The sequence below is a fragment of the Falco peregrinus genome, chromosome Z, assembly GCF_023634155.1.
Source record: "Falco peregrinus isolate bFalPer1 chromosome Z, bFalPer1.pri, whole genome shotgun sequence".
Taxonomy (NCBI): domain Eukaryota; kingdom Metazoa; phylum Chordata; class Aves; order Falconiformes; family Falconidae; genus Falco; species Falco peregrinus.
Genome location: NC_073739.1, coordinates 85,173,380 through 85,197,516, shown reverse-complemented (window position 1 = coordinate 85,197,516; position 24,137 = coordinate 85,173,380). Strand labels below are relative to the sequence as shown.

General features: G+C 39.6%; 1 protein-coding gene across 7 annotated transcripts in view; it reads left to right on the top strand.

The window, feature by feature from the left end:
* ATP8B1 (ATPase phospholipid transporting 8B1) overlaps positions 1-24,137 on the top strand; it is a 42,349-nt gene that overhangs the window by 15,012 nt on the left and 3,200 nt on the right. For 4 of the 7 annotated variants that reach the window (XR_008744835.1, XR_008744834.1, XR_008744833.1 and 1 more), the window contains 24 exons: positions 264-456; positions 3,950-4,047; positions 5,206-5,319; positions 5,859-5,957; positions 6,063-6,124; positions 6,562-6,634; positions 6,728-6,798; positions 8,013-8,095; positions 9,554-9,712; positions 9,888-9,976; positions 10,739-10,929; positions 11,834-12,042; positions 12,902-12,945; positions 13,092-13,248; positions 14,432-14,620; positions 15,367-15,479; positions 15,963-16,127; positions 16,482-16,593; positions 17,747-17,822; positions 18,614-18,746; positions 19,900-20,185; positions 20,953-21,176; positions 22,099-22,182; positions 23,116-23,756. Coding sequence is in view for 1 of the 7 variants with exons in the window: in XM_055791271.1 (XP_055647246.1) it covers positions 276-456; positions 3,950-4,047; positions 5,206-5,319; positions 5,859-5,957; positions 6,063-6,124; positions 6,562-6,634; positions 6,728-6,798; positions 8,013-8,095; positions 9,554-9,712; positions 9,888-9,976; positions 10,739-10,929; positions 11,834-12,042; positions 12,902-12,945; positions 13,092-13,248; positions 14,432-14,620; positions 15,367-15,479; positions 15,963-16,127; positions 16,482-16,593; positions 17,747-17,822; positions 18,614-18,746; positions 19,900-20,185; positions 20,953-21,176; positions 22,099-22,182; positions 23,116-23,361; positions 23,618-23,756 (3,397 nt within the window). In the remaining 6 variants the exon portion in view is untranslated. Of the gene's footprint in view, positions 1-263; positions 457-3,949; positions 4,048-5,205; positions 5,320-5,858; positions 5,958-6,062; positions 6,125-6,561; positions 6,635-6,727; positions 6,799-8,012; positions 8,096-9,553; positions 9,713-9,887; positions 9,977-10,738; positions 10,930-11,833; positions 12,043-12,901; positions 12,946-13,091; positions 13,249-14,431; positions 14,621-15,366; positions 15,480-15,962; positions 16,128-16,481; positions 16,594-17,746; positions 17,823-18,613; positions 18,747-19,899; positions 20,186-20,952; positions 21,177-22,098; positions 22,183-23,115; positions 23,757-24,137 lie in introns of those variants that run through there. The other 3 variants (XM_055791271.1, XR_008744837.1, XR_008744836.1) reach the window with 3 other exon arrangements.

Below are 24,137 nucleotides of genomic sequence, written 5' to 3'. Positions count from 1 at the left end.
GTCCTCTATCACAAGTGCAGGGCGTTCCTTAGTCTTTTGTGTGAGCATGTGTAATTACATATGGCAGAATGGTAATGAAGGACTTGCTGTGAAAATAACTGCCTCATGACTTGGGTCTGCGCTTGAAAACTGAGCCTGTGCTCTGCGCTGTTCAAAGGAAACTGGTTTCGAATGTGGGTTTTGGTGACCAGCATCAACAGAGATGTGGTTTCCAGCACTTGCTACATTAACTCCTTTCCCTAATTTTTATAAAATGGTCATAGGGTGCTAGCAGCATGAGCTCAGAAAGGGATTCGGAGACCACCTTTGATGAGGATTCCCAGCCTAATGATGAGGATATGCCATACAGTGATGATGAAACTGAGGATGAATTGCAGAGTCAGCAGCCTCCGGTTGAACCAGGACAAAACCAAATCAACAGAGACACTGAGGAGAGCCAAGAACAATTGAAAAAAGGTAAAGTTATGACAGAAATATGATTTGGGTAGCAAATGGTCCTGAATACAGAGGCTGAGCTACACATGGATCAGTTTGACTTTTGCGCTTATTTGTTAGGTAGGATTTGGAATGGCTTGTCTGAATCTGTGGAGGAGTAATTGATGGCAATTCAATTTAACAAATGTCAGAATGAAAATCAGTGTCATTCCAGTCTGTAACCAGAGTTCTGTGCCACTGTTTATTGTATACAGCTGATGATCTGCACAGTGACCTTGCCACAGTTAAGGCAGTCCCTAGATGTATGTAGCCTGTGGCCTGAGAACTGCTCAAACAAAACTTCAGATGCTTGTCTTCCCCATCATCTGGAAACTTGAACCAGCATAAACCAATTTGTTGTGGTTTAGTCAGTTGGTTTGCTTCAGCTCTTGCACAGATGAGATTCTGGCTTCAATGCTAATTTTGTAGCCTCATGATTTTATTTATTTGCAGTAGTTTCAAAATCACAAAAAGGTGAGTAGGAGGAGTTCAAAGAAACACATCAAGTGCAGTCTGTGCTGCTGCCAGCATAGAAATGTAAATGGGAGGAACCTTTCTGGCATGTTTTAGACATACCTATCCTTAACCTCTTTCCAAGGAAAGTCTGTAACTCCCCTAAATACTCCCTTTTTCAGTGTTGCAGTGCGAGTACTTTTTATTTAACCAAGGCCTGTTTAATACATACAGATTTCTTCCTGTTTGTGTACCAATAAGGAACAGTTGATCACCTCCCATTTTATAACTACCTATTACATGTTTTCATTTTATAACCACCTATTATGTGTTTAGTTTTGAGGGGTTTTTACGATGACTGAGGTATAATAGTCTATAGAATAAACACATCATCCATCATATTTTTGTGAGTTCTCATCATGACCATTGCTTGACTCCCCTCCCTTTTTTTTGTTAATGTCTTTTCCTCCAGATACTTTATTTTGTAGATGTGGTACACAAGTAACCACAGGTTTGCTTTGTGGCCTAGTATAAGCACAAGAGGGAAAAAAAAAAAAACCAACAACACCCCCCCCCCCTCCCCCAGGACCTCCTACACCTTCAGTTTCGTTTCTGAAGTGTACTGTGCCTTGTCCTTTATCCTGGTGAATTGGCAAGAATCTGAAATCAGAGAGATGAGTTTTGATTCTGCCTGCGAAAGGGCTCATAGCTCCTGCTGGTTCAGTGTAACTACAAGGTTCCACTGTCTGTACAGTTAATGTTACCCAAGTTATTATCCAAAATACGGACTAGAGCTATGGATATGGCAGAGTTCCTTTGAATGCTGAGCTAGGGCAAAAGCTTTAAGGAGGTAGGATGTGTTACCATGCAGGCTTGGTAGGCCAGTGTTCTTAACCAGAGAGCTTGTAAGCAATTGACAAACTTTGTCAATTTTTTTTAAATCTCTTTAGACCCTTTGGGGTTGGTTGGTTTGTTTGTTTAAATCCTTTTTGCCTGCTTTTTCTGGTTAGTAGATCATTTCCTGGCATGAGTTGCGGAACTTGTAGATTCTGTTGATTGGTTCAGTAGCTAATTATATTCAGGTAGTACTGGAACAGTGTCATCCTTTTTACTTCTTACTTTTTTCCCTCGACAAAGATCGTTTTCCCTTTATGTTCCTTTATAAATGATGAATTACTGATGCAGCTTCCCAAATATTAGGTATATTAATATGACTTCTAAGCAATTTAAAGTGGTTTCAGGTAGTTTCCTTCACACAGGTTTTATTTAAGACCTCATTTGCCAATTTTCTATCTGGGATGATAAGGTTTTATCAACACTGCAATGTCTTTTGGGTGTGGTGAAGAAATGCTCTCCTAGACATGTTTACAATTTTCTTCAGTCCTGTCATTTTGGTAAAATTTAATAACTTTCTCAATTGATGCACTTCAGTAATGTTTATCTTCTTGTAAACTGAAACCTGGTCCTCCAGTATTTTTTTGTTTTAAATTTAATGTAAGGCAACTAAAACACTGTGACTCGCAGCACACCTATGTAAGCTCTGGCCAGGATGCACAATGTATCTTCATCACCTGCTGTATGCTTTCATTTATGCAATCTTAAATACAAGTGCTACAGCAAGATAAATATTTCTCTATTGTTTTGTCAGCTTCCAACCAATGTGCTGGAAATGAAAGTTGTACAGTCACAGTAAAAATCCCAGATACGTCAAATGAGAACTTGTTTTATGTGTTGGGGGTGGGGAGGGTAAGGCTTTGAGCCTGGATGTGCATTTTTAAGTCTTAGTCAGCCTTACCAGACATGACTACGTTACAGCTGGCCCTTACAGCTCCTTCACAGCTGCTTCCCTGGCAGTGGCTGCCAGTCCCATGCCATGCCTCTGCCTCTGGGAGTTTCACACCATCCATGCTCTGTAGTGCTGGATGCACTTAGGTCATGGGAATCCCACAAAACCAAAAAAAGTGCCTATTAAGGACAATTAATGTGGGCTGGAGAAAAGGGGGAGATACTTGGCTGGTGAGTCTGGAAAGCTGAGTTTCAAAATACTGTCTGCTGCCTCCTTCGCAGGCAGGCAAAGTGCTCCTGTGAGTCGGCTTAAAAATGAATGAGTTCAGCAGGGAATCTCTTTGATGTGGGCAGGGCCTGAACTTGTGGGTGTGGGTAGCAGGATTAGTAGGGCTGTCTGTGATGCAGATTTAGGGGCTGGAAAGGGATTTGAAGGATCTGGAGGGAAAGAGGTAGTCTGTGAAAGAGGGGGCGTGGAAGATAACTTGACAGCAGAAGTCACTCTAGGAGTAAATAGTGGCTGGCCAAAAGCTACCTATATCCTACAAAAGTATAGACCCTAGGCAGACTTCATAGGACTTAGATTAACGATAGGGACCTGAAGGCAGAGGTGGTGGTTTGTTAGCACTTCTGGTCCAAAACTTCAGAAGGCTGTTGCAGACATCACTTGTTTAGCTTTTGTTAAGTTTTACTGCAAAATGCAATTTGTGTTCCTAAGTTTTCAAGCAATCCAACAAAATGGATGGATGAAGAAATAAAATGAGTACTTCAGATCTTCACCTTTTTTGCGGCTGTAAATGAAAACCATTGCACATTATGGTTATAAGAAATAATTGGTTTTGAATGTTGAGTGGACCTTTTCATTTCTGGAAACCCTGTTTTGAGTGCTTAGCACTTCACAGGTATAACAAAAGTAAACCAAAATAAGGGAAAGAAGGGAATGTAGCATTAAAAAATGTTACCCTAATAGGTTTTCAGTTCCTCATAGAACTTGAAAATTGTTAATCAACACTCCTTCCTACCTCAGATTATATTTTAATTGTTAATAAATACAAATAGTGTGGAAACTTCTTGAAAACTTTTTTTTAGACTGTGTACTGAAAAGCAGGTACCAGTCTTGTTGCAGCTGAAAGTATCTTTAAAAGATGGCATTTGAGAGAGAACCTGAAACTGGCAGATTTGTTCGCTGGTGTCTGTAACAATCAGGTATTGACCCATTTTGCCTTGTCTCTTCCAGACTGCAGCTGGCAAGTTAAAGCGAATGATCAATACTTCTGCGAACAGCCCCAGTTTAAGAGAACTGTATTTCTGTGCTTCAAAAAAAGCAAATATGCAGTAAGTTTTCTTTATCTCAATTCTGTGCTAATAGTACTTGTTGGGGTGAATACTTTCCTAATCTTAGTAAGACCTTTCGAACCACTGGTGATTAGTATAAAAGCCACAATTAACGCTTCCTTAGGATTTCCCACAAAGGTGGGGAAATAGAACTGAATGGGAAGTATCGAGAGGCTTGTTAAAGACGAGATAGAGAATTAGAAGCCAAGTGCCCTCAGTCCGAATTCCGAGATTTATTTGCTCAGCTGTGGCTGTTGCAAACACCAGCACAGGTGTCATCTTTCATATAACAAGTCTCGGTGTAGTATTAAGCAATATCCTGATTAAGCTAAACTGTGACACTTAAAAATATATGTTTGGAATGTCTACTCTTTTAAACAGTGTCATTCTAAATCCACCCTATTATGTTAACTTTTCAAAGTAATAAAGCTATATGTGCTTGTATGTCGTACTGGTTGTGAGTGACAGAGGCTTGGCCTGTGGGGTGACACTGGGCTGTCCAGCTTTACCTGTGGTGCATTGGCTTGTGTGGTTCTCTTGTACCTACTGAGATATCTGCCTTGCAGACCTGAGGTAGTTTGGATTGTCTCATGCGTGACTATGAACATTTAATAGTAAAACTTCTACAACTGGAGCTATTCAAATGGAAGGTAGGGACTAGCACTCACGAGAGTTAACCTTCCTGAATCTGATGTTGTCCCTTCTGAATAAGTCTAATTAACAGTCCTTGGTGTCTGGATTCATTATTTGTAGTTTTTGCCCGAGACCAATTGTATCACTAATAGTGGCATCGTGTATTTAGCAAATTATGTCAAAAGGCATTACAGAGAAGATTGCCCAGGCAGAGGAGGGCACTGCCCTTTCCTCCCCTTCCCTGTGCTTATCTGGCAGTGCCACGTGCCCTGTTTCCGTTAACCCAGGGAGAGGCTGTAATCTTTCCACACTGTGACTGTGCAGTGCCCTGTAGTCCTTGGTGTAGCTAAAGCTTCATTGTGAGATGCCTTTTGGGGTATGTTAACGTCAGTGACACAGACCTTTTATGCCTTGTTTCATTAAGATCATGACCCAAGTAAAATGCTTTACTTAAAAATACAAATTGTACATTTGTAATGTAAGAATAATCTGCTGTTGTGAATGACGCTTGGCTTTCTTCAACAGGGAAACGCAATTAAAACATACAAGTACAACCCTGTCACTTTTTTACCAATGAATCTGTTTGAACAGTTTAAAAGAGCAGCCAACTTCTATTTCCTTGTTCTTCTCATTTTGCAGGTAAGAAAGACAGAGCAAATACTTAACTGTGAAGTTAACTGGAGGTGCTGATCTACAGAGCTGAATAATACTTAATGACACAATTCAGTGCTGTTTCTATCAGGAAACTGCAGGGTACTTTGTATGGGGCTGTATCACAAGTAGTACAGAAACTACGCCCATTTTAAAAGAAGTCTGGAACAGCCTACCCTAGCTTTGTATTGGCTAGGATGAGCTAGTTACAGAGTTCACAGATTTTGTGGGGAAAGTATGTTTCTTTTAGTCTGTAAAACACGATGACCTTAAGTTCCACTCATGAATCAGAAACACCCAACAGAAAATATGAGCGACCAGAGTTGTTAAAGAGCAGCCAATATTGAAACAGGGCAGCACGGTCGAACTCTCTTTCGAGAGTTTTGTTCGTCTTCACAACTTGAGTTAAAATTCCTTCTGATGTGTTAGGTTTCTTTCTTATGTTATAGTCAGATCACTATTAAATGACTCTGGATTGAGCTGGATTGGTAATCCTGTACTGAATGATTTTTATTTGTCTTTTGCAGTCAATTCCCCAAATAACTACCCTGTCATGGTATACAACATTGGTGCCCTTACTCTTGGTGCTGGGAATAACTGCAGTCAAAGACCTAGTGGATGACATTGTAAGAAACATGTTTTGTTGATATGAAAAGCAAAAGAAAACAGTGTAGCTAATTTCTTTAATTGTGATACACAGTAGGGAGTACATTCTCTACTCCGGTTTTCAGGCTCGTCACAGGATGGACAACGAGGTTAATAATAGGACATGCGAAGTCATCAGAGAGGGAAGGTTTGTACTGTTCCCTTCTTAACTTTGGAAGTAGTGTTTGTTGCCTTGTTACTAAGCTTCATCCTAGATCTTAAAATGTAGATGACAGGGAAAGTTCAGCTGTTTGTTCTCTACCATCTGTGTGAAAACATACTTGAAAATGGAAGAGAATTGCCCAAAGGAGTAATTTAAACTTAATTCTGTGGCTCCAAATCTGTGCTAAGAGCATCTCCTTTGGAAAGGACAGAAATGCATATATAGGTGAAGAGGGAAGAGAAGAGGTAGGCTGACTTCTAAATTATAGACCCTCAACTAAACTGCAGTTTCCATAAAGAAAAAACACACCTTACCAAAGATGTAAGGTTTTTGTACTAAGGAATGATCAATATTTCAAGGTTTATAGAGTACATAGTGTTCTAGATTGAAGAGTAATAATTATTAAACTATCTTGATATTAGGTTCAAAAACACAAAGTGGAAAGACATTAAAGTTGGTGATATCATTCGTCTGAAGAAAAATACTTTCGTTCCTGTAAGTGCTTTAGACATACTTGTTTTCTGTTTCTATAGTTCTCTACGAATCTTGACTTGGATTTATTTGATGCTTATTTATTTGTTTTTCCAGGCTGATATTTTGCTGCTCTCCAGCTCAGAACCAAACAGTCTCTGCTACGTAGAGACAGCTGAACTAGATGGGTAAGGTTCTGTTTTAGTAGATTTCATAGATTTAATTTTGACTTACTTGTAAAAGAGGAAGAAGTGCGTATTTCAGACTCTGCTTGTCACTTGTTAAGCCACTACTGGAAAACTGTGTCCTGTTTTTGATCCTCACACTTCAAGGATCATGAAAGATTGGTGAGGGTCCACTGGAGTGCTGAAAAGATATTTGAAGTGTTGGAGAACATGACATATAAAGAAGGGGTGAAGGACTTGGATTTATTCAGCCTGGAGAAGAGAAGGGTGGTTTAATCATTGTTTCGATACCTCAAAGATAGTTACAGAGAAGATACTCTCTTCACAAGGATGTGCGTTGACAGGAGAAGCAGCAAAGGATATAAGTTGCTTCAGAGGAAATTCTATCTGCATTCAGGCATAACTGTTCTGGTAGTGGATAATTCTGACCATTGGAATAGGTTATGCAGAGAAGTGGTGGAATTTCTCACACTGGAAACAGTCAAAGCTTCGCTTGACAGGGCCTTGGATAACCTCATCTAAGGTCCAGCTTCCAACAGGAGGTTGGGCTATTGATTACCAGAGGTCTCTTCCAACCGAGTGGCAAAACAAAAATACATACTTTTCTGCAAAAGGTTTTCATAAAAACTGCTTAGATAATGTAAATCTTACTGTCTCTGTAACGTTTGCTTTGTAAATGTTGTTTTAGTTGATGTTGTCAGGAAAGCTAGTGTGGAATTCTTTTAGAAAAGTCCATAATGATATGGACTTCACCTAATGAAGTGAAATACCGATTTTTCTGAATGAACAGTGTATTCCTCACTCAACCTTTAGTAATCTTAAAAAGATAACTTATAACATCATGCAAAACAAGGATCTGTTTATGTTGTGAAAGGTTTGATCTCTTATCGGAGCTTTTAACAGCTATCCGATATTAAATACTGCTTTCAAATAACCATTACTTCAAACTTGATTGTTGCATTAGTAAACAATGATTGTGAGAGGCTTCATTTACTTACAGAGAGCAAAGGTAAAGGGGTAAGATTTCATTTGTGAAGAAAAGCAACCAGTGTAAGAACTAGTCATATGTTTCGTGAATGCTTCTTACGGCTTTGCCGTTGCTTCAAAGCAGGGGGTTGGTACCTGTGGCATATTGACTTGCTTAAATTAATTTTGTTCAGACTTCTTTCCTGCATCCATGTTTTTGATAAAATGACCTTTTTATCCTTTCTTGTTAGTGAGACTAACTTAAAATTCAAAATGGCACTTGAAGTAACACACAGATATCTTCAAGAAGAAAGTGCGATGGCAGACTTTAATGGTTTGTACAGTTACATTCTTACAACTATTCCAGTGTTGCTCCAACAGTTTCAATGAAAGTAGATAAAACATGGGTGGGGATGGAAGCATTGCCAATGGTGGTTGTCATTCTGGAGTTAGTGGTTGCCTGGCTTTTGTCATAAGACAGCATCAGCAAGCTGCATGAGGAAATTGTGCTGCGGAACAAAATATAGTCTGTCTGAAAATGAGATTTTTGCCATGAATGAGCTATGGCACACTGAGTAGAGAGGATGGGGCCCTTTATTAATGTTTGCCTGCCTGTTTTCTTTGGAAAAAAAGGAAGTTTGCTGTTGGTTTTGCATCTGGAAATTATCTTCTGTTGTCCTTTTCACATGTATCGTTATGATGTAGCCACTTTCTGTGTGTGTTGTGGAAGCTTGAAGGGCAGGCAATCCTTTGTTTTACTGAGATGTGACGCAAAGTTTTATCTCAAGCTGGATTTTTTAGCCACTCTAAAATTGCAAATGCTTTAAAATAAAAAAAAAAAAGACAAAAGACTTAAACCAGCATGACGTGGAGAAGTAAGCAAGTAGGGACTGTTATTCCTGGTTTCCTCCAGTATAAGAACTGAGGAGCACAAAGTGAAATGAGCAGCTGACATATTCAAAATAAACAGAAGGGAGATGCTTTTTTGCACAATAGTTGTTAAGTTAAAATTCAGAGTTTGGCCTGAAACTGCCATTCTGTGCTCCTTGTAGCAGTTGGCAGTTATGCTGACGTTTATGTTTATTTGTTTTATTTCTGAATCAGAGTTTTCGTAATGGTAAGTGCAGCATGAACCAAAGTTCTAGGATGAGCTCAGTTTGGGGGATGGAAATGCAAATATATATGATCAAGTCACCAGCTGTAAAGTAGGCAGTGGGAATAGGGCAAGTCCTAAGAGTGGCAGTAAAACGTCAACTTTTCAGCCATACTATTCAAGTATTTGGGTGGCGTAGCAATGCGTGGTGGCAACGTGTATCTGTAGCAATGCATTGCATGAGGGTTGTCTTCCCCTCGTTGGATTGTTGCTAGTTAGTCTTCAATGGCAAAATTAACTGAATGCCATGTTCGTGCTAGAGTGTAAGATCCAGAGAGATGCTTGCTTTTGTATGCAGGCCTTTGTTGAAACTTGAAAAATGTTAAAATTAAGGGTGAACAAAAAGTTCTCCCTTTGACAGTAAATGCTGTGTGTTCTGGTCTTGGTGCAGAAATGAATCCTTTCTGCTATTTCAATCTGGAAAGCAAAATACCACCCTAAGATACCATATTTAAAATACCAGCAGTACAGCACTGAATATTCATACACGCTAAACTTCAAAGGAATTGTTCATTCAGAACATTCATTTTCTCAAAAAAACCCAAATCTCATGAAGTAAAACTGCTTCTCTGGTGGATACAAATCAATGTGTTTTTATTTAACTATTGTATATTAAATGTATTCTTCAAACTTTTTTAGGTCTGATTGAATGTGAAGAACCTAATAACCGACTGGATAAGTTTACAGGAACATTATACTGGAGAAACACGACTTATTCACTGGATGCTGATAAGATTTTGTTACGTGGATGTAAAATCAGGAATACAGACTTCTGCCATGGAGTGGTCATATTTGCAGGTATTTATGAATTTAACATGTGCAGTATTTACTAACTAAAAGCATGCCGTATAGAGTGAAATTACATCTTTATCTTATAACCATTGACTGTGTTTGATATCCCAGTTTTGTAAAATAGTAATGCTAGCACTCGTTTGCATATTGCATCTTTCCTTTTTTTTTTCTTTATATTTAGGTGCTGATACAAAAATAATGAAAAATAGTGGAAAGACAAGATTTAAAAGGACAAAAATTGACTCCCTTATGAATTACATGGTTTATACTGTAAGCCTTTTTGTTTACAAATCAGATGTTTGAGTTCATTTTTAAGTGACTAGGGTGAATGCAAATTTAGGAAAGTTTTTTTTCTTTTTGGTGTAATAAGTATGTTTCCACTGTGTTTTGATGCTGATGAGCTGAGATGAAGTAGGAGGAAATCTAAAAACATGCCTTGCTGTTGGCAGAATCTTTGACCCTAAACTGCAGGTGTTAGAGCAGCCTATATGATGCAGAGAAGTGCTTCAGAACCAGTGTTGCAGGTGCTTCTGCTTGTCTGCACTGAACTGTTGGACAGAGACCTGAGGACCCAGGTCCTGGTCCAGAGGTCTGTGCAGCCTGAAAAGTTCAACACCTGTGGGTTTTGTCCTTGATCAGCACCCATGGGGCATGTGCATGAGAGTACGCACTTCCTACCACCTGCACTCTGCTAAGTGTGATTCCCTGGGATGGGGAAAGAGGAGAGAGGAGCTGGCTTGTTGTCAGGTAGAGCCACATGTCTCGGTATGACTGTGGTTCTGCCTCTGCTCTGAGCATATGCGTGTGCCCCATTTACTGCCTTCTGAAATAAACATAAAAACATGATGACGATGCTTGGAGAATAGACTCAACTTAGAACCCAGATAATCTGAAGAGACTATTTTGTGGGAAAGGTTTGCTCCCCCTTCTTTTTGTTTACAAATAGATGTAATACTCCATTTTAAAGATGGGGGGTTGGGATTTAAGTCAAGCAAATGTTTCTGAAGTGTCATGGGCCCCTCTCTGCTGTAGATCTTTATCGTCCTCATCCTGCTGTCGGCTGGCCTTGCGATTGGACACACTTACTGGGAGCAGCAGATCGGCAACTTGTCTTGGTACCTCTATGACGCGCAAGACTTCAGTCCGCCGTATCGTGGCTTCCTTAACTTTTGGGGATATATCATTGTTCTGAACACGATGGTTCCCATTTCCCTCTATGTGAGGTAGGTAAATGCCTTGGCCTTTAAAGCTGAACTGGTGGTAGGGTTGAATTACTTCACTTACAGGTTAATGGTGAATGGACTTAATTTCCCATTGGTGGTAACAAGTGCAGCTCCATGTTGGATGGGAAAGCATATTATTTCTCTGTCTTATTGAAAAGACATTGGATAAGCTCATCTTTGCTGATATTTTACAAGAAGGTGATTTGTATTGCTTTTAATATAAAGTCATCACTCAAGGATCTTTGACTCAGAATGTAAAGATATCAAGCTTTTTTATAGTATTAAGCGTATCTGTTCTATACTTTGACTAAGGAAAAAATTCTGCCAAGCAATGATCTCTGACAAAATTGGAGACTTGATCCTGCTGGTATTTAACTTCTCAGCCTAGTTCTGCAGTCACAGTGCATGAAAGAAACTACTTGGGAAAAAGAATTCAAATGGAAAAAACATATTTTTCAGACTTAGTTCTCAAAAGAGAGACCTTACCGCTCCATGAGGTATGAATAATTTTGCCTCTGACAAACCTGTCTGTAGCATATTTGAAGTCCTACAACCTCCTACCTGCTCTTCTCCAAATTTTACTTAAAATGCTATTCCCAAGTGGGATTTCTATGTCTTACAGGAGCAGCACCATCGATACCTTTTGCTTGATAAGGGCATAGAGGCTGTTGCCCTGTTACCACAGTGTTGTTGAAGCTGTAATCCAACATCAGTTTGAGTGGCCTGCATAGAGGTTATGGTGCTTTGTAATGTGCTGATAAATGTAATTGTTTTGTCTTAAGTGCCTGGGCTATCTGAGCAATTTGAGTCCCTGAAAACAGAGTCCCCTGGATCTGATAATGTGTCATCATTTTGAAATTTGAGATGCGGTTGGGAGTGAGAGAATTCATTTTATTTCATGTAGTGTTGAAGTGATTCGCTTGGGCCAAAGCTATTTTATAAACTGGGACCTGCAAATGTATTACCCTGAGAAGGACACAGCTGCGAAGGCCAGAACCACCACGCTGAATGAGCAGCTGGGGCAGATCCACTACATCTTCTCTGATAAGACAGGAACACTTACACAGAACATCATGACGTTTAAAAAATGTTGCATAAACGGACAAAGATACGGTAAGTTCGTGCCATGCCACTGCACCCTGTAGCAAAAAAATGTGTCTAGCATAGGAACTCTGATTTGTGCCCGGAGCACAGAGGGAAGTCCCTGCAAGTCCCTGTCTAACCCAGTTGGCAGCATCTGGCCAGTCTACACAAATGAGTAGGAATTTGAATGCTTGTTTGAAATTGGGTGCATATGAGTCATCTTTGTTTCAGCTGAAATTCCACAATTTAGTCCAGGTATTGAGTAAAGTTCCAGTAAAATTGAATTGTTACGGTTTCCCACCCTTTTCCCATTTGAAAAGTGGAAAATGATGGATCTAAATAGAAACTTTGCATCAGAAAAGTCAGAAATTAGTTATATGCAGAATGCTTTACTTTTGGTAGAAATGCTTCAGGGACAAAATTAATCTGGAAACAAATAAGAGAATGCAGTAAGAGCAGGAGTTTTTAGTGTTAGTTACTTCAATTTTCAATCTTTTCTGGATTTCAATATTTAGAATATGCAGCATGTGTGCTTCAAAACTATTGTCTGGTTGGTTCAAATGGCAAAGAACACATTGTGCTAATGTCATGTGCTTTTGAAACATCTTACCTCTGCAGAGAGGGGAGGAATTTCTGACAGTGAAAGCTGTGTTAAGCCAGCGTGGATAGTTTGTGACAATTTTACCGCATCTTTTTTTTTTCCTGTATGTTTGCTTTGGTGTTAGTAGTATATAAAGGTACATTGGCTGTGAAAGATTTTATTTTTTTTTTTTTAATTCTGAGCTATTCTAGTGTGGTAGGTATTCTATATATTTTTTACTTTGTGAATGACTTTGGTAATTTTGTTGTTCTGTCCTGTGCCTTCTAACTGATGGTGCTTGCATTGCAGGAGTCTGCCGGGATGAAGCAGGGCAGCTTCAGAGCCACCCAGAGGTAGGTTGGTCTGATCTGGTGCTGAAGCCCCTGTGGCCTGTAGAACATGGAACGTTCCCTTGCCAAAGTATGAAGAGATGCAAGTAGGCACAAAGTAATTGCACGTGACATAACTCAAACTCTCCCTTCTTCTGTTGTCTAAGCAGCAAGTGGATTTCAGCTGGAACAAGTATGCAGATGGAAAGTTCTCATTCTATGATCACTATCTGATAGAGCAAATAAAATCTGGGAAGGAGCCAGAAATTCATAAGTTCTTTTTTCTGCTTGCCATTTGTCACACAGTCATGGTTGATGCTTCTGATGGTGAGTGTATATATATATATATTGGTTTTTTTTCACTTGTGTTAGGGGAAACAGTCACTCAAATCTGGTTGCACAAGGGAGAGATCCAAAACTAATGCTGGTCCCATAAGTGAGAAGTGTTAGGCTGCTCTTTTAAATTAAATGAAAGCAGGAGTCAGTGCTACTCCCTGTGCTCAATTTATCTGACCCTTTATGGAAGGAGGACTGTCTTTATAACAGTTACAGTTGTGGCAAATGCTCATCTTAAATAACAGCAGATTTAAAAAAGCAGGGGAACAGTTCATACAGAGGTCTTGTGTTTTCATGTAATGGGTCCTCTCTCTTCAAATAAATCTTTAAAATCTCAAAAGCATAAACCTCAAGGGAAATCATAATGACATTAGCATAGTCTGTGGTTCCACATACATATGTGAAAGTACAAATACATTCGGAAACTTATTTCCAGTGTGGAAAAACGAATGTTTTCAGCATGAGGGTTTCATGCTCTTACACAGTGACTCACAGCCCCATAGACTTACACAAATCATGTATGTCTGTCCTAAGATTTGGACATATTTGGCAGCAAATAAGCAAAAGGAATAGCAAAAAAAGTGACAGAAACTAAATTTAGAGGTGAACAGCTATTGAATGTAAAAAATAAAGTTGGAAGATGTAGTTAAAACATTGAAGAGTAATACTGCTTTACTCCCATCTTTGCAAGAGCTCTCTGAAACCAGTAGTCTCCTGTCCTTACTTGTTCTTCCAACTAATGTTTTTGGGGCTGTTTCCACTACAGTGTATTGGTGTCTGTGGCCGAGGATTTGTGTTTCGGAGCTTCCTTTGAAAATGCTTAAGTGAATGTATTGAGAAATTAAGATATTTAAGCTAGACTTGTTTTGATACAGAAGAAGTTACAGCTTTTGCTTTTATACCTGGAAAGAAGAAGGTTGAGTGGTTTATCCCATTTTGAAAGTACATGTCATAAAAGCAGGGTGGGGGGATCCCTAGTCCCTCTCCTCTGTGTGCGCTGCTGTTGGGTGTTGCAGCAGTATATTAGATCCCACTTCAGAAAGGGAAAGGACTTTGCTTGTCCAGCGCTGGGTTTCTCTAAAGAATGGGTGTGAATTTTGTAGCTGTGGTGTCCAAGTGCCCCTGTAACACTCAAGTATATCCTGGCTTTCTCTTCACTGTTTCAATGATACAGGTCAGCTCAATTACCAAGCAGCTTCCCCAGATGAAGGGGCCCTGGTTATTGCAGCCAGAAACTTTGGCTATGTTTTTCTGTCACGAACACAAAATACTATCACTATAAGTGAAATGGGGATTGAAAGAACTTATGATGTCCTTGCAATCTTGGATTTCAACAGTGATAGAAAACGGATGTCTGTCATTGGTAAGCTGATTACGACCAGCCTTTATAGAAAAGGTCACTTGTATTCCGTAGGTGAAAATGTACGTGCAAGGGGAGTTGAAGTCAAGAATTAAAGCTGTGTTAACACACCATCCTGTGACAGATTTAATCCACATAGCTCTGGATAGCAAAAGAGAGGCTTTGTAATTAGGTGTAAATGTGTCTGCTAGACAGTCCTGGTGTTCACATGTGGCCTCTGCTGAAGACAATCTTAGGTCCCTTTAGTAGAAGCTTGAAGAAATGCTACAAAGATGATTTATTCCCCTTTTGCCAGAGAGGGCAAATGAGCTGCATGTTCCTCTAGCTATTGGAATACTAGATATGCAGGTTGAGGTATAAATAGCTCTTTTGTTTTGATTTTAACTATCTTTAAAGAAGTCAGTCCTGAAACAGTTAGAGATCTGTTTTTAGGGCTATAATTACAGTGCATCTTACCTCTAGCATATGCTCTGCCCAGGTCCTATGGGCAAGTGAGATGTTAATAGCAGATGAACCATTATCAAAAATTTAATCCTTGGGAATTTAAAAATCCCCTCCTCTCATGAAAGAGAAGAAGAAATGCACTTGTCAACCAAGTTACTTAATTGAACGGTATTGGATGTGATGAAGAAGAAACGTGATCTTGTAGCTTTGGTACTTAGCAGCAGACTGAAAAATCTAATATGAAACTATTCCTTAATTCAAATGTACTCTAACATTTGTCCCACTTCTCATATTTTACTCCACAGTAAGGGAATCAGGTGGAAATATCAGGCTGTATTGTAAAGGGGCTGATACAGTAATTTATGAACGGTTGCACCCAAGGAATCTAAAGAGAGAAGCCACAGAAGAAGCACTAGATGTACGTTTGTATTTCATATGAATTTAAAAAATTAAAAATAGTTTATTTCTGACTATAGATTTATTAGTTTCCTTTTCCTAAGCTATTTAAACAATTGCAGACTATAATTGGTTCTACAAGTTATCCCAAACCTGAGAAATAATCAAAGTAATGTAAGTTTTCATGCATGTTCTTAAAAATGCATTCATGTCTTCTCATGAGAAGTAAACTTAAATTTTGTCTACATGCTTTTTTTTGTAGTTATCAGTATTCCGGGTCACTACACCCTGTTCTGTTTGTCATCTCTTCAGTCTTTCAGTTCAGACTGCCTTGTCAGCTACAATTTAATTTTTGGCATTTCTGAAATGCCCAGGACTAATTGTGCAGTCAGATTTGTTTTATCAGACTTACCAAATGCTTATGATCTTAACTCTTAGATTTGGATTGCAAATTGAGAGTTCTGTTTTGTGGATATGTTTTTTTTAAATTATTATTATTTTTCAGATTTTTGCAAATGAAACTCTTAGGACACTCTGCCTGTGCTACAGAGACATTAGTCATGATGAATTTGAAGCTTGGAATAAAAAATTTATGGAGGCCAGTGTAGCTACAACTCATCGTGATGAAGCTCTGGACAAAGTATATGAGGAAATAGAAAAAAACTTAACTGTAAGTCAAGCTTTACATTTTTAGTGTAGTTTTGTTCTCATACAGGAAGAAACAGATCTTTTTGGAAATAAATTATCCTTGTTTATTAGGACATTTTGACTTAGATCTTTTCAGTATTTTATTTGCTTTAGAGCCATACTAAATTTAAGAGTTTAACAAAATGAAGGGAAATGTATTTTTGTATGTGCACTTCAGTGTGGTTGCTTCTGTGTGCAAGCATTTGTCTACTGAATTTGTAGCTTGAGTACCTTGTCTTGAAGACCTGTCCAGAACAGTTTCATCCTCTACTGAAAATGAATCAGTTTTCTACATATGTTTATCCTACTAAATGCCTGTATTTCAAATATTTTCCAGCTGCTTGGTGCGACAGCTATTGAAGACAAACTACAGGATGGAGTTCCAGAAACCATTTCCAGACTTTCAAAAGCAGACATTAAAATCTGGGTGCTTACGGGTGACAAAAAAGGTGGGTTTGCTTACGGCCAAAGAGTTAGTAAAAACAGCATAAGAGCTAGAAGATAAACTGGGGCAAATGCAGACTAGAAATAAAGCGTGTTTGTAGAAAAGCTTAGTATGAAAGTCCATTTGAATTGAAACTGGAGGAATTTCTACAATATGCAGAATTTCATCCCAGTTGTTCCCAATCCAGAGTTACTGGATGGGCTTCTGCGTAACTTCAGTTCCTCCAACAGATTATCTTAGATGACTGGTTCTGTAACCATCTTCTGTACAGAAATATCCAGCTACTGCTTTTCCCAGTGTAAGGCAAATGCAGGATAACTTGCTTTTAACACCAGGCTTGCTTGGCTCTGAGGGCAGATACTGAAACTTGTCTTCTTACACTGCAGATTTACTTTTCAAATAATCACAAGTGCTGCTGACAGAAACTGATTTGATTTTCTTTTGGTAGTTGATTTCTTCTGGTAGTCTGTAGTCTGGCAACACATTTTGTTAAGTCAGTTCAAGAAATTGCATTAAATTTGTAATTAAGAATGGCGTTACTACAGCCTGGGTGGAGGTACTACCAGACCAGTGTCTCTCTGATGCTGGTGACAGCTTTGGCTCAAGGAATCCAGAGTAAGGTCGGAGCAGGACAGTATGGCATACCCCATAGTTGATTCTTGTGATGCCTTTGGTGAAATGGCTCTGTGACATGGAGGCTACATCTCCACCATCAAGTTAAATAGGCCCTGGCAGATCTTTCTTCCATGAATTGCCTGATAGACTTTTCCAGGTCATTAAAAGTTTTTCCATTAAAAACATCTTGTGACAATGCATTCCACCACATTCCACACAAGTAATGTGCATTTTATAGGAAATGTTGTATAGGAAATATAGTTTCCTGTTGTTGACTTTAAATCCATTGCCCACTGTGCCCACAGTTGTTGTATGACAAATAATTAACAAGCATTCCCCCTGCTTCTCTGTGCTATGTATGATTTACACACACATACACACACCCCTGTTCATCCACACTGTGGTAATGAAAGGGAGCTTCTCATACTGAAACTTAACTTCAAAAATTACTTAAGAGGACTTCAGGTACTTCTGGCTGCTCCCAGCAGTTACTCATGACAGACCTTTAAGTAAATACTTTCCTCTCATTTTTGTAATTGTAGAAACTGCTGAAAATATTGGATTTTCTTGTGAACTCTTAACAGATGAAACAATAATCTGCTATGGAGAAGATACCAGGCAAGTGAGAAGCACTTCTTTTTTTCTTTATGAATTAGTTTTAAAAATGGAACACTTTTAACCTGGCAGTAACATTGGTTTGTCCCACAGTGACTCCCCAATGACTGAACAGTATTTCTCGGCAGTTGTTCAACTGTACATTGGCCATTTCTTTGCTTTTTACAGAATTGTGATGTTTTACAAGGCAGCCCTTTAATTGTGGGTAAAGGTGGTGATACCCTGTTTGCAGGATCTTTTTACGTTCTAGGTCAACTGTTGACATTAAATTTGTCCTGTAGTTTGGACAAGTCTGGAGACCACCTGGAGTGGGCCAGGCAGGTCTGTCCCTAGTCCAAATCTTGAGTAGTTGCCAGGTTTTGTTCTTGCTGCCTGTCCCTGAACTCCAGCATTACGCAAGCTTATCTTTCACTCTGTCCTATGCTCCTGTACGCATACAGACCTATGCTATAAAACCACAGTGGATCATAAGATACTCAGTGCTTAGTCATAAAGAATTTTTCAAAATGGTTAGACCCAAGGAAAAACAGCATGAGACTGGGAGAACAACTAGGGCCTAATGGTGTCACAGCTATTTCTGACTCATTTTTCCAAATTCTTCCTAATTTGCAAACCAGTATGATCCTCTTTTCACTATTGCTCTAGCACTGCTTGGAGCATCACCTAATACATGGCAAAAAAAAAATCCTTGCAACATACAATACATTTCTTTCTTGCAGATTTTCAGTCTGGGACTGATCTAGCTTAAACTTTATCCTTGATTTTTCTGTAATAATATCTACCTCTCTTTCCAGTGCTCTTCTTCAAACCAGGTTGGAAAACCAGAGGAACAGAGCTGGATCAAGTACACATTCCTCTCTTAGAATGAATGAGCCCTTCTTCCAGGGTAGTAAAGATCGTGCTTTAATAATCACTGGCTCCTGGTTGGTATGTACAAAAGGTGTTCTCCTGTGTAGTTGAGATCTTGGCAGTACCACCAAGTCCCAATGTCCTGTGCTGAGGACTCTGTTCATTTGTCTGCTTTGCCACACCAGTCATTGAAAACTCTTTGGCCATTGTGCTGCCAATTGAATGCATCTGTTTGATATTTATATTCAGAAATATTTTCGGTTTTGAGATGTCTTGGGCCTCTCAAATCACCCTCGTAGCTGCCACTGAAGTAAAGCCACACCCCTGCAAAAGCACAGTCTGATTTTCAGAGTATTTATTCTTCATGGGGATTCTGGTCTAATGGAAAAAAAAAATAATAATGAGAGAGATGGCTGCCAGCATTACAGGATGGTGTGGCTTCAGTATAGGCACAGAAATAGTGCTTGAAATGAGAGATGGGAGTGAAAGGGTAGAAAAAAAGACAAGTTTTCTGCTCATTCCTGCAATATAGTACTCTTACAGGACCTTAGATAGCAGAAAAGAGCTTTTAGCAGAGAGGTGGCTAGCAGTAATTTAGTGACGATTACCAACCCTGTTGGCAGGCTGCTCATACAGACACCTGTGAAGGAGAAAGTCCAGTGGACAGCTAAGGACCATCTGCCACGTTTCAGCATTCCAGCCCTAAATGTTGATTTCGCATAAAGAAATGTACATCTGTGCATAAGGCATAGGAAGCAGGCTGGGGATGCCCACTGGTAGTCTAGCAGGAGCATCAGATAAAATTGCAGGCCTCGGTTAGCCCCTGCTCCAGCTAACTGCCCCAGAGCTACCCCGGGTATTTATAGGACATTTCCACATGTGCTGGGCATGGTCATGCTTCTTTCAGGAGACTGGGAGCTAGGAGAGGGAGAGGTTTAAATACCACAATGTTTTCAAAAGTGAATTCATTCCCATCAGAATAAATGTTCCTTTGAACTCTGTAAGAACTGCAGTGATAGTAAGTACAAGCATTTTGCTTTTGTTAATCCCCCAGAGTACATTCTTTTCATTGTTTCCATACCTCTTTCTTTGCTACTCTGCACAAGCATTTTATTAAAATGCTATAAATGGATGATGGGAGCATAATGAAGTTCAGTGTGTTGCATAGGCAGTACTTGGAGTGAGATTTGAAATAGTGTCAAAGGGAACATGATATGTTTTTGTTACACAGAATGAAATCCTGCTAGAGAAGAAAAAGAAGAAAAAGAAATTGAAACTGAAATTCCCCAGGACAGCAGAAGAGAAAAAAAAGCAAACTGAGAAGAGAAGAAGGGCTGAAGCTTACAAAGAACAGCAACAGAAGAACTTTGTTGATTTGGCCTGTGAATGCAGGGCTGTGATCTGCTGTCGAGTGACTCCGAAGCAGAAAGCCATGGTGGTTGAGCTTGTGAAGAAGTACAAGAAAGCTATTACTCTGGCTATTGGGGACGGTGCCAATGATGTAAACATGATTAAAAGTAAGGCAGCTGTAAAACTCCGGGTAGGAAGGATCTCTTCTGGGTGTTCTCCTGCACTCCCTTCACTATTACTCTTTGTTCAGAAGACTCTACCATCTATTTCATTACCCACATTAACATCACTTGAATTTTGTTAGCTTCTGTGCCTGTTCTTTCCTTTTTTGAGGAAGCCCTTTATGAAATGGTTAGTGTTTTTTGCTGATACATGTTAGCTTTTTCTGTAGACATTCCCTGAGAAGGGGCTTGAATTACATCTGTTATCATGTTGTGGGTTACAAAAGTGTAATACAAAGAACAAAGCAGTAGCTTGGCTGCCCCTTGCTTGGAGGTGTTAGCCACCCTGTATTGCAGCTAGTGCTCTTTGAACCACTTCCTGAGAAAGCCCACTGAGAAAGAAACTTCTGGGATACGGTTATGTGACAGGTGTGTTTGTAAGCTGCATGGCCAGTTTGTGCAGGGGCTTGCTTGCTCTGTCTCATTGCTTAGTTCTCCCTTGGTCAAATTTCCCAGCATCCATCCTGATGGAACAAGCGCTGAGAGAGAAGCCAAGCGACAGTGGAGAGGTGAGCAGTAAATAACAGGGCAAGGAAGGGCTTTTGCACTGTGCATTAGTCTCTAATGCAGCTTTTGTGCTGTGCACAGAAATAAAATGGGGCAGAGGAATCTGAAGGAGAGAATAGGAACCGGTAGAAGATTTGCCCTCGGTCGTATTGTTCCTCTACCTTTGTTATTAAACATAGTGTGTGGTGTTTGTTTCATTAACTTAGCTGCCCATATTGGAGTTGGAATCAGTGGCCAAGAAGGGATGCAAGCTGTTATGTCAAGTGACTACTCTTTTGGGCAATTCCGCTACCTCCAAAGACTGCTGCTGGTCCACGGACGATGGTCTTACATTAGGATGTGCAAGTTTTTAAGATATTTTTTCTACAAGAACTTTGCTTTTACGCTAGTCCACATCTGGTATTCATTCTTTAATGGCTTTTCTGCCCAGGTAAGAAGGCATGCTCGTGTGTAAAGTTAACAAGTACATCTTCCTTTCTGTCAGTGCAGAATAGCAGAGGGTTAACCTGGGAAGTGATGGGAACCTTGAAGTTATCATAATTTCTGCAGGAGAATAGGTGATAACTGCTAATCTAGTTAGTTACAAGCTAAGCAGTTGGTTGTGATTTCAGAACACTGAAGTCAGTATCATGATTGTACAGGGAGGAAGACATTGTTATATAGCAGTCTGGGAAACCTTTCCTGCTACTTAAGGTACTCCTAGGTTAAGTGAGACAGTGCATGTATGTATCTGTAGGAAGCCAATTCTTGATCTTGAACTGCTGGCTAGAATGGCTTGAAATGTGTTTGTTGTAACTGGCAGTGTTTGAAGTGCATATAGTGTGGAAAGGCTTTTTAGAGCTGAGAGGCATCTCTGTGGGCATAACCAAAAGACAGGCAGATGTCACTGCATGGACCAGCATGGATGATCAAGGCTGTAGTCATAGACAAGCAGCCCTGCCTGGGGTTCATGCTGTGTGCTGTGATGGAAACTGGCTGCCTAGGACAGAGCCAAAAAGGAGCATATAAAGAAACCAGGGCTCCCAGACTTGTGTGTGGGATGCCAAGTGCTTATCACAGTCACAAGTGCAGCTACAAACCAGGTTGACGCTTCGTGTGAAGTGTTCGGTTTTGATTGTGTTCCGGGTCAGGTAACACCAATGGTTTGTAAGGAGGGGGCAGCTTAATACAGGCTAAAACTAGTTTCGACAGAGCTTTGAGCTGAGGTGCTGCTTGCCTTTTGGGTAAACACTGAGACACCTTGGTAACTTAATGCTGTAGTAGAGCACGTGTGAACTTTCTCAGGAACTGGAAAGAAAGGGTGTAATCAAAAAGAAATCATTAACTTACTGATATTCCTCCTCTTCTTGCAGACAGCATATGAAGACTGGTTCATCACACTGTACAATGTATTGTATTCTAGTCTTCCGGTTCTGCTGGTTGGGTTGCTTGACCAGGTATTCTCCACATTGTTAATAACAGATGAATCCAAAGGCAACTAACATCAGGTCTTTAATTATACTGAAACTGGTTGCTTTGTTCTATATACAAGGCATTTTTGGGTGGCTGGTTTGGTTTTTTTGGCTTTTAAAAAATGTATTCATCTTCCCAGTGTGTGAGGTAACGAGACAATAAGCAGAGGGTTACCAAAATAACCAAAGTTAATTGGGTTGGAGGTCTTCAGCGCTAATAATGTTTGTTAAAAATGTTTCTTAATGCCTGCTGTTCTGTGTCGTCATTCACACAGCACAGCAATGGGCAGCTCTGTTAATGGGAAAAGATGTTCCTTGCTTACCCTTCTGAGCTGAAGATGTAGGGACTAAACAATTTTGAATGACCATGTTTCCTAGGAAGTCTTGGTGTGTAACATTTGTTTTAATCCAGAGGGACAAGTGCTTTTGGCCTTCTCCACATTCTTCCACACAAGGCTTACCTGCTGATTAGGGAAATCAATGTTTTTGCTTTCTTTTGTGATAAAAGCTAAGAAGTAAATTCAGTACCAAATTTAAGGTCTCACTGGAGTATTTGTTAGAGGCTTAAAGTCAGGACATGCAACAATAGCCCCCATCTTCTGGTTGTTTGCTGTGTAGGGAAAGGACTCCAGCACAATACATGGCTGTGAAGAGCTCTGTAATTGTGGACATTCTTGCCTTGGCAAATAATGGGCTAAAAATCTAGAAGCCTGTAAATGGGATATGAGATAGCTTTGTGAAAGATGTCCTCCAGACTTACTCTGTGCAAAGTCCTGCTTCCCACACTGCTACTTGAAAAGGAAATGTGTCATTTCCTTTGGGGCATTGTATAGTTCAGCTTCTTATTCTTTAAAAGCTCATGCTGAGAACAAGAAATTACAGCAACTTTTTATTTTTTCCTTTTCCCCCTTTCTTAAGGATGTGAGTGACAAATTGAGTCTTCGGTTCCCTAGACTGTATGTTTTGGGACAGAAGGATTTACTTTTTAACTACAAGAAATTCTTTTTAAGTTTGCTTCATGGAGCTATAACTTCCTTGATAATCTTCTTCATACCATATGGAGCTTACCTTAAAACCATGGGACAAGATGGAGAAGCACCTTCAGATTATCAGTCATTTGCTGTCACAGCAGCATCTTCTCTTATATTTGTCGTCAATTTTCAGGCAAGTGAGCTTAGCTTCCCCATCTCTTGTTGCTCTGAAAACACTTTCTGGTTGTGTTTCAAAATTTGTCTACTAAAAACATAACAGTATGTAAAAAAGCTTCTCTTTTTTGCCTTCTCTATTCTCTGTTGATGTGCTCTGGCTGGCTGACTTGTAACTGGATAAGAGATTACTCAACCAAAATGCTATCAGTCTTCAGAGTAGTTGACATTATTTTAAATTAATAAACTCATTTGGAGGTTTTGTTTGCTTTCAGATTGGCTTGGATACATCTTACTGGACTTTTGTTAATGCTTTTTCAGTATTTGGAAGTATTGCACTTTACTTTGGTATCACATTTGACTTCCACAGTGCTGGAATCCATGTTCTCTTTCCTTCTGGCTTTCACTTCACAGGTCAGTCCTTGTGTTTTGTGTTTCTTGTTCCTCTCTCATGCAGCTTTGTAATGTCAGCAGAACTATGGCCGAAATGTCGTGGCATGAACCTGATGCCTGTAAAACTACGTTAAGTACCAATTCACTTCCAAGGAAGGGTTTTGTTGATGTTTGAGGCCAGGTTGTTTTATTGAGAGTATTTCTTTTCTTTTAATGAAAAAGAGCTGGAACTGGATGTTGCCAAGCAGTAGGAGTCTGCAAGTAAAAACTAAGTTAAAATTGGTGTAAATTATTAAAAATTTTTAGATGTAATATTAAAGTAAGAGGAATATGATGATCTGGCAGAGTATGCATTTGCCAAGCTGCTTTAACTGATCAGTGGAAGGTAAAACCCCAAAGGAG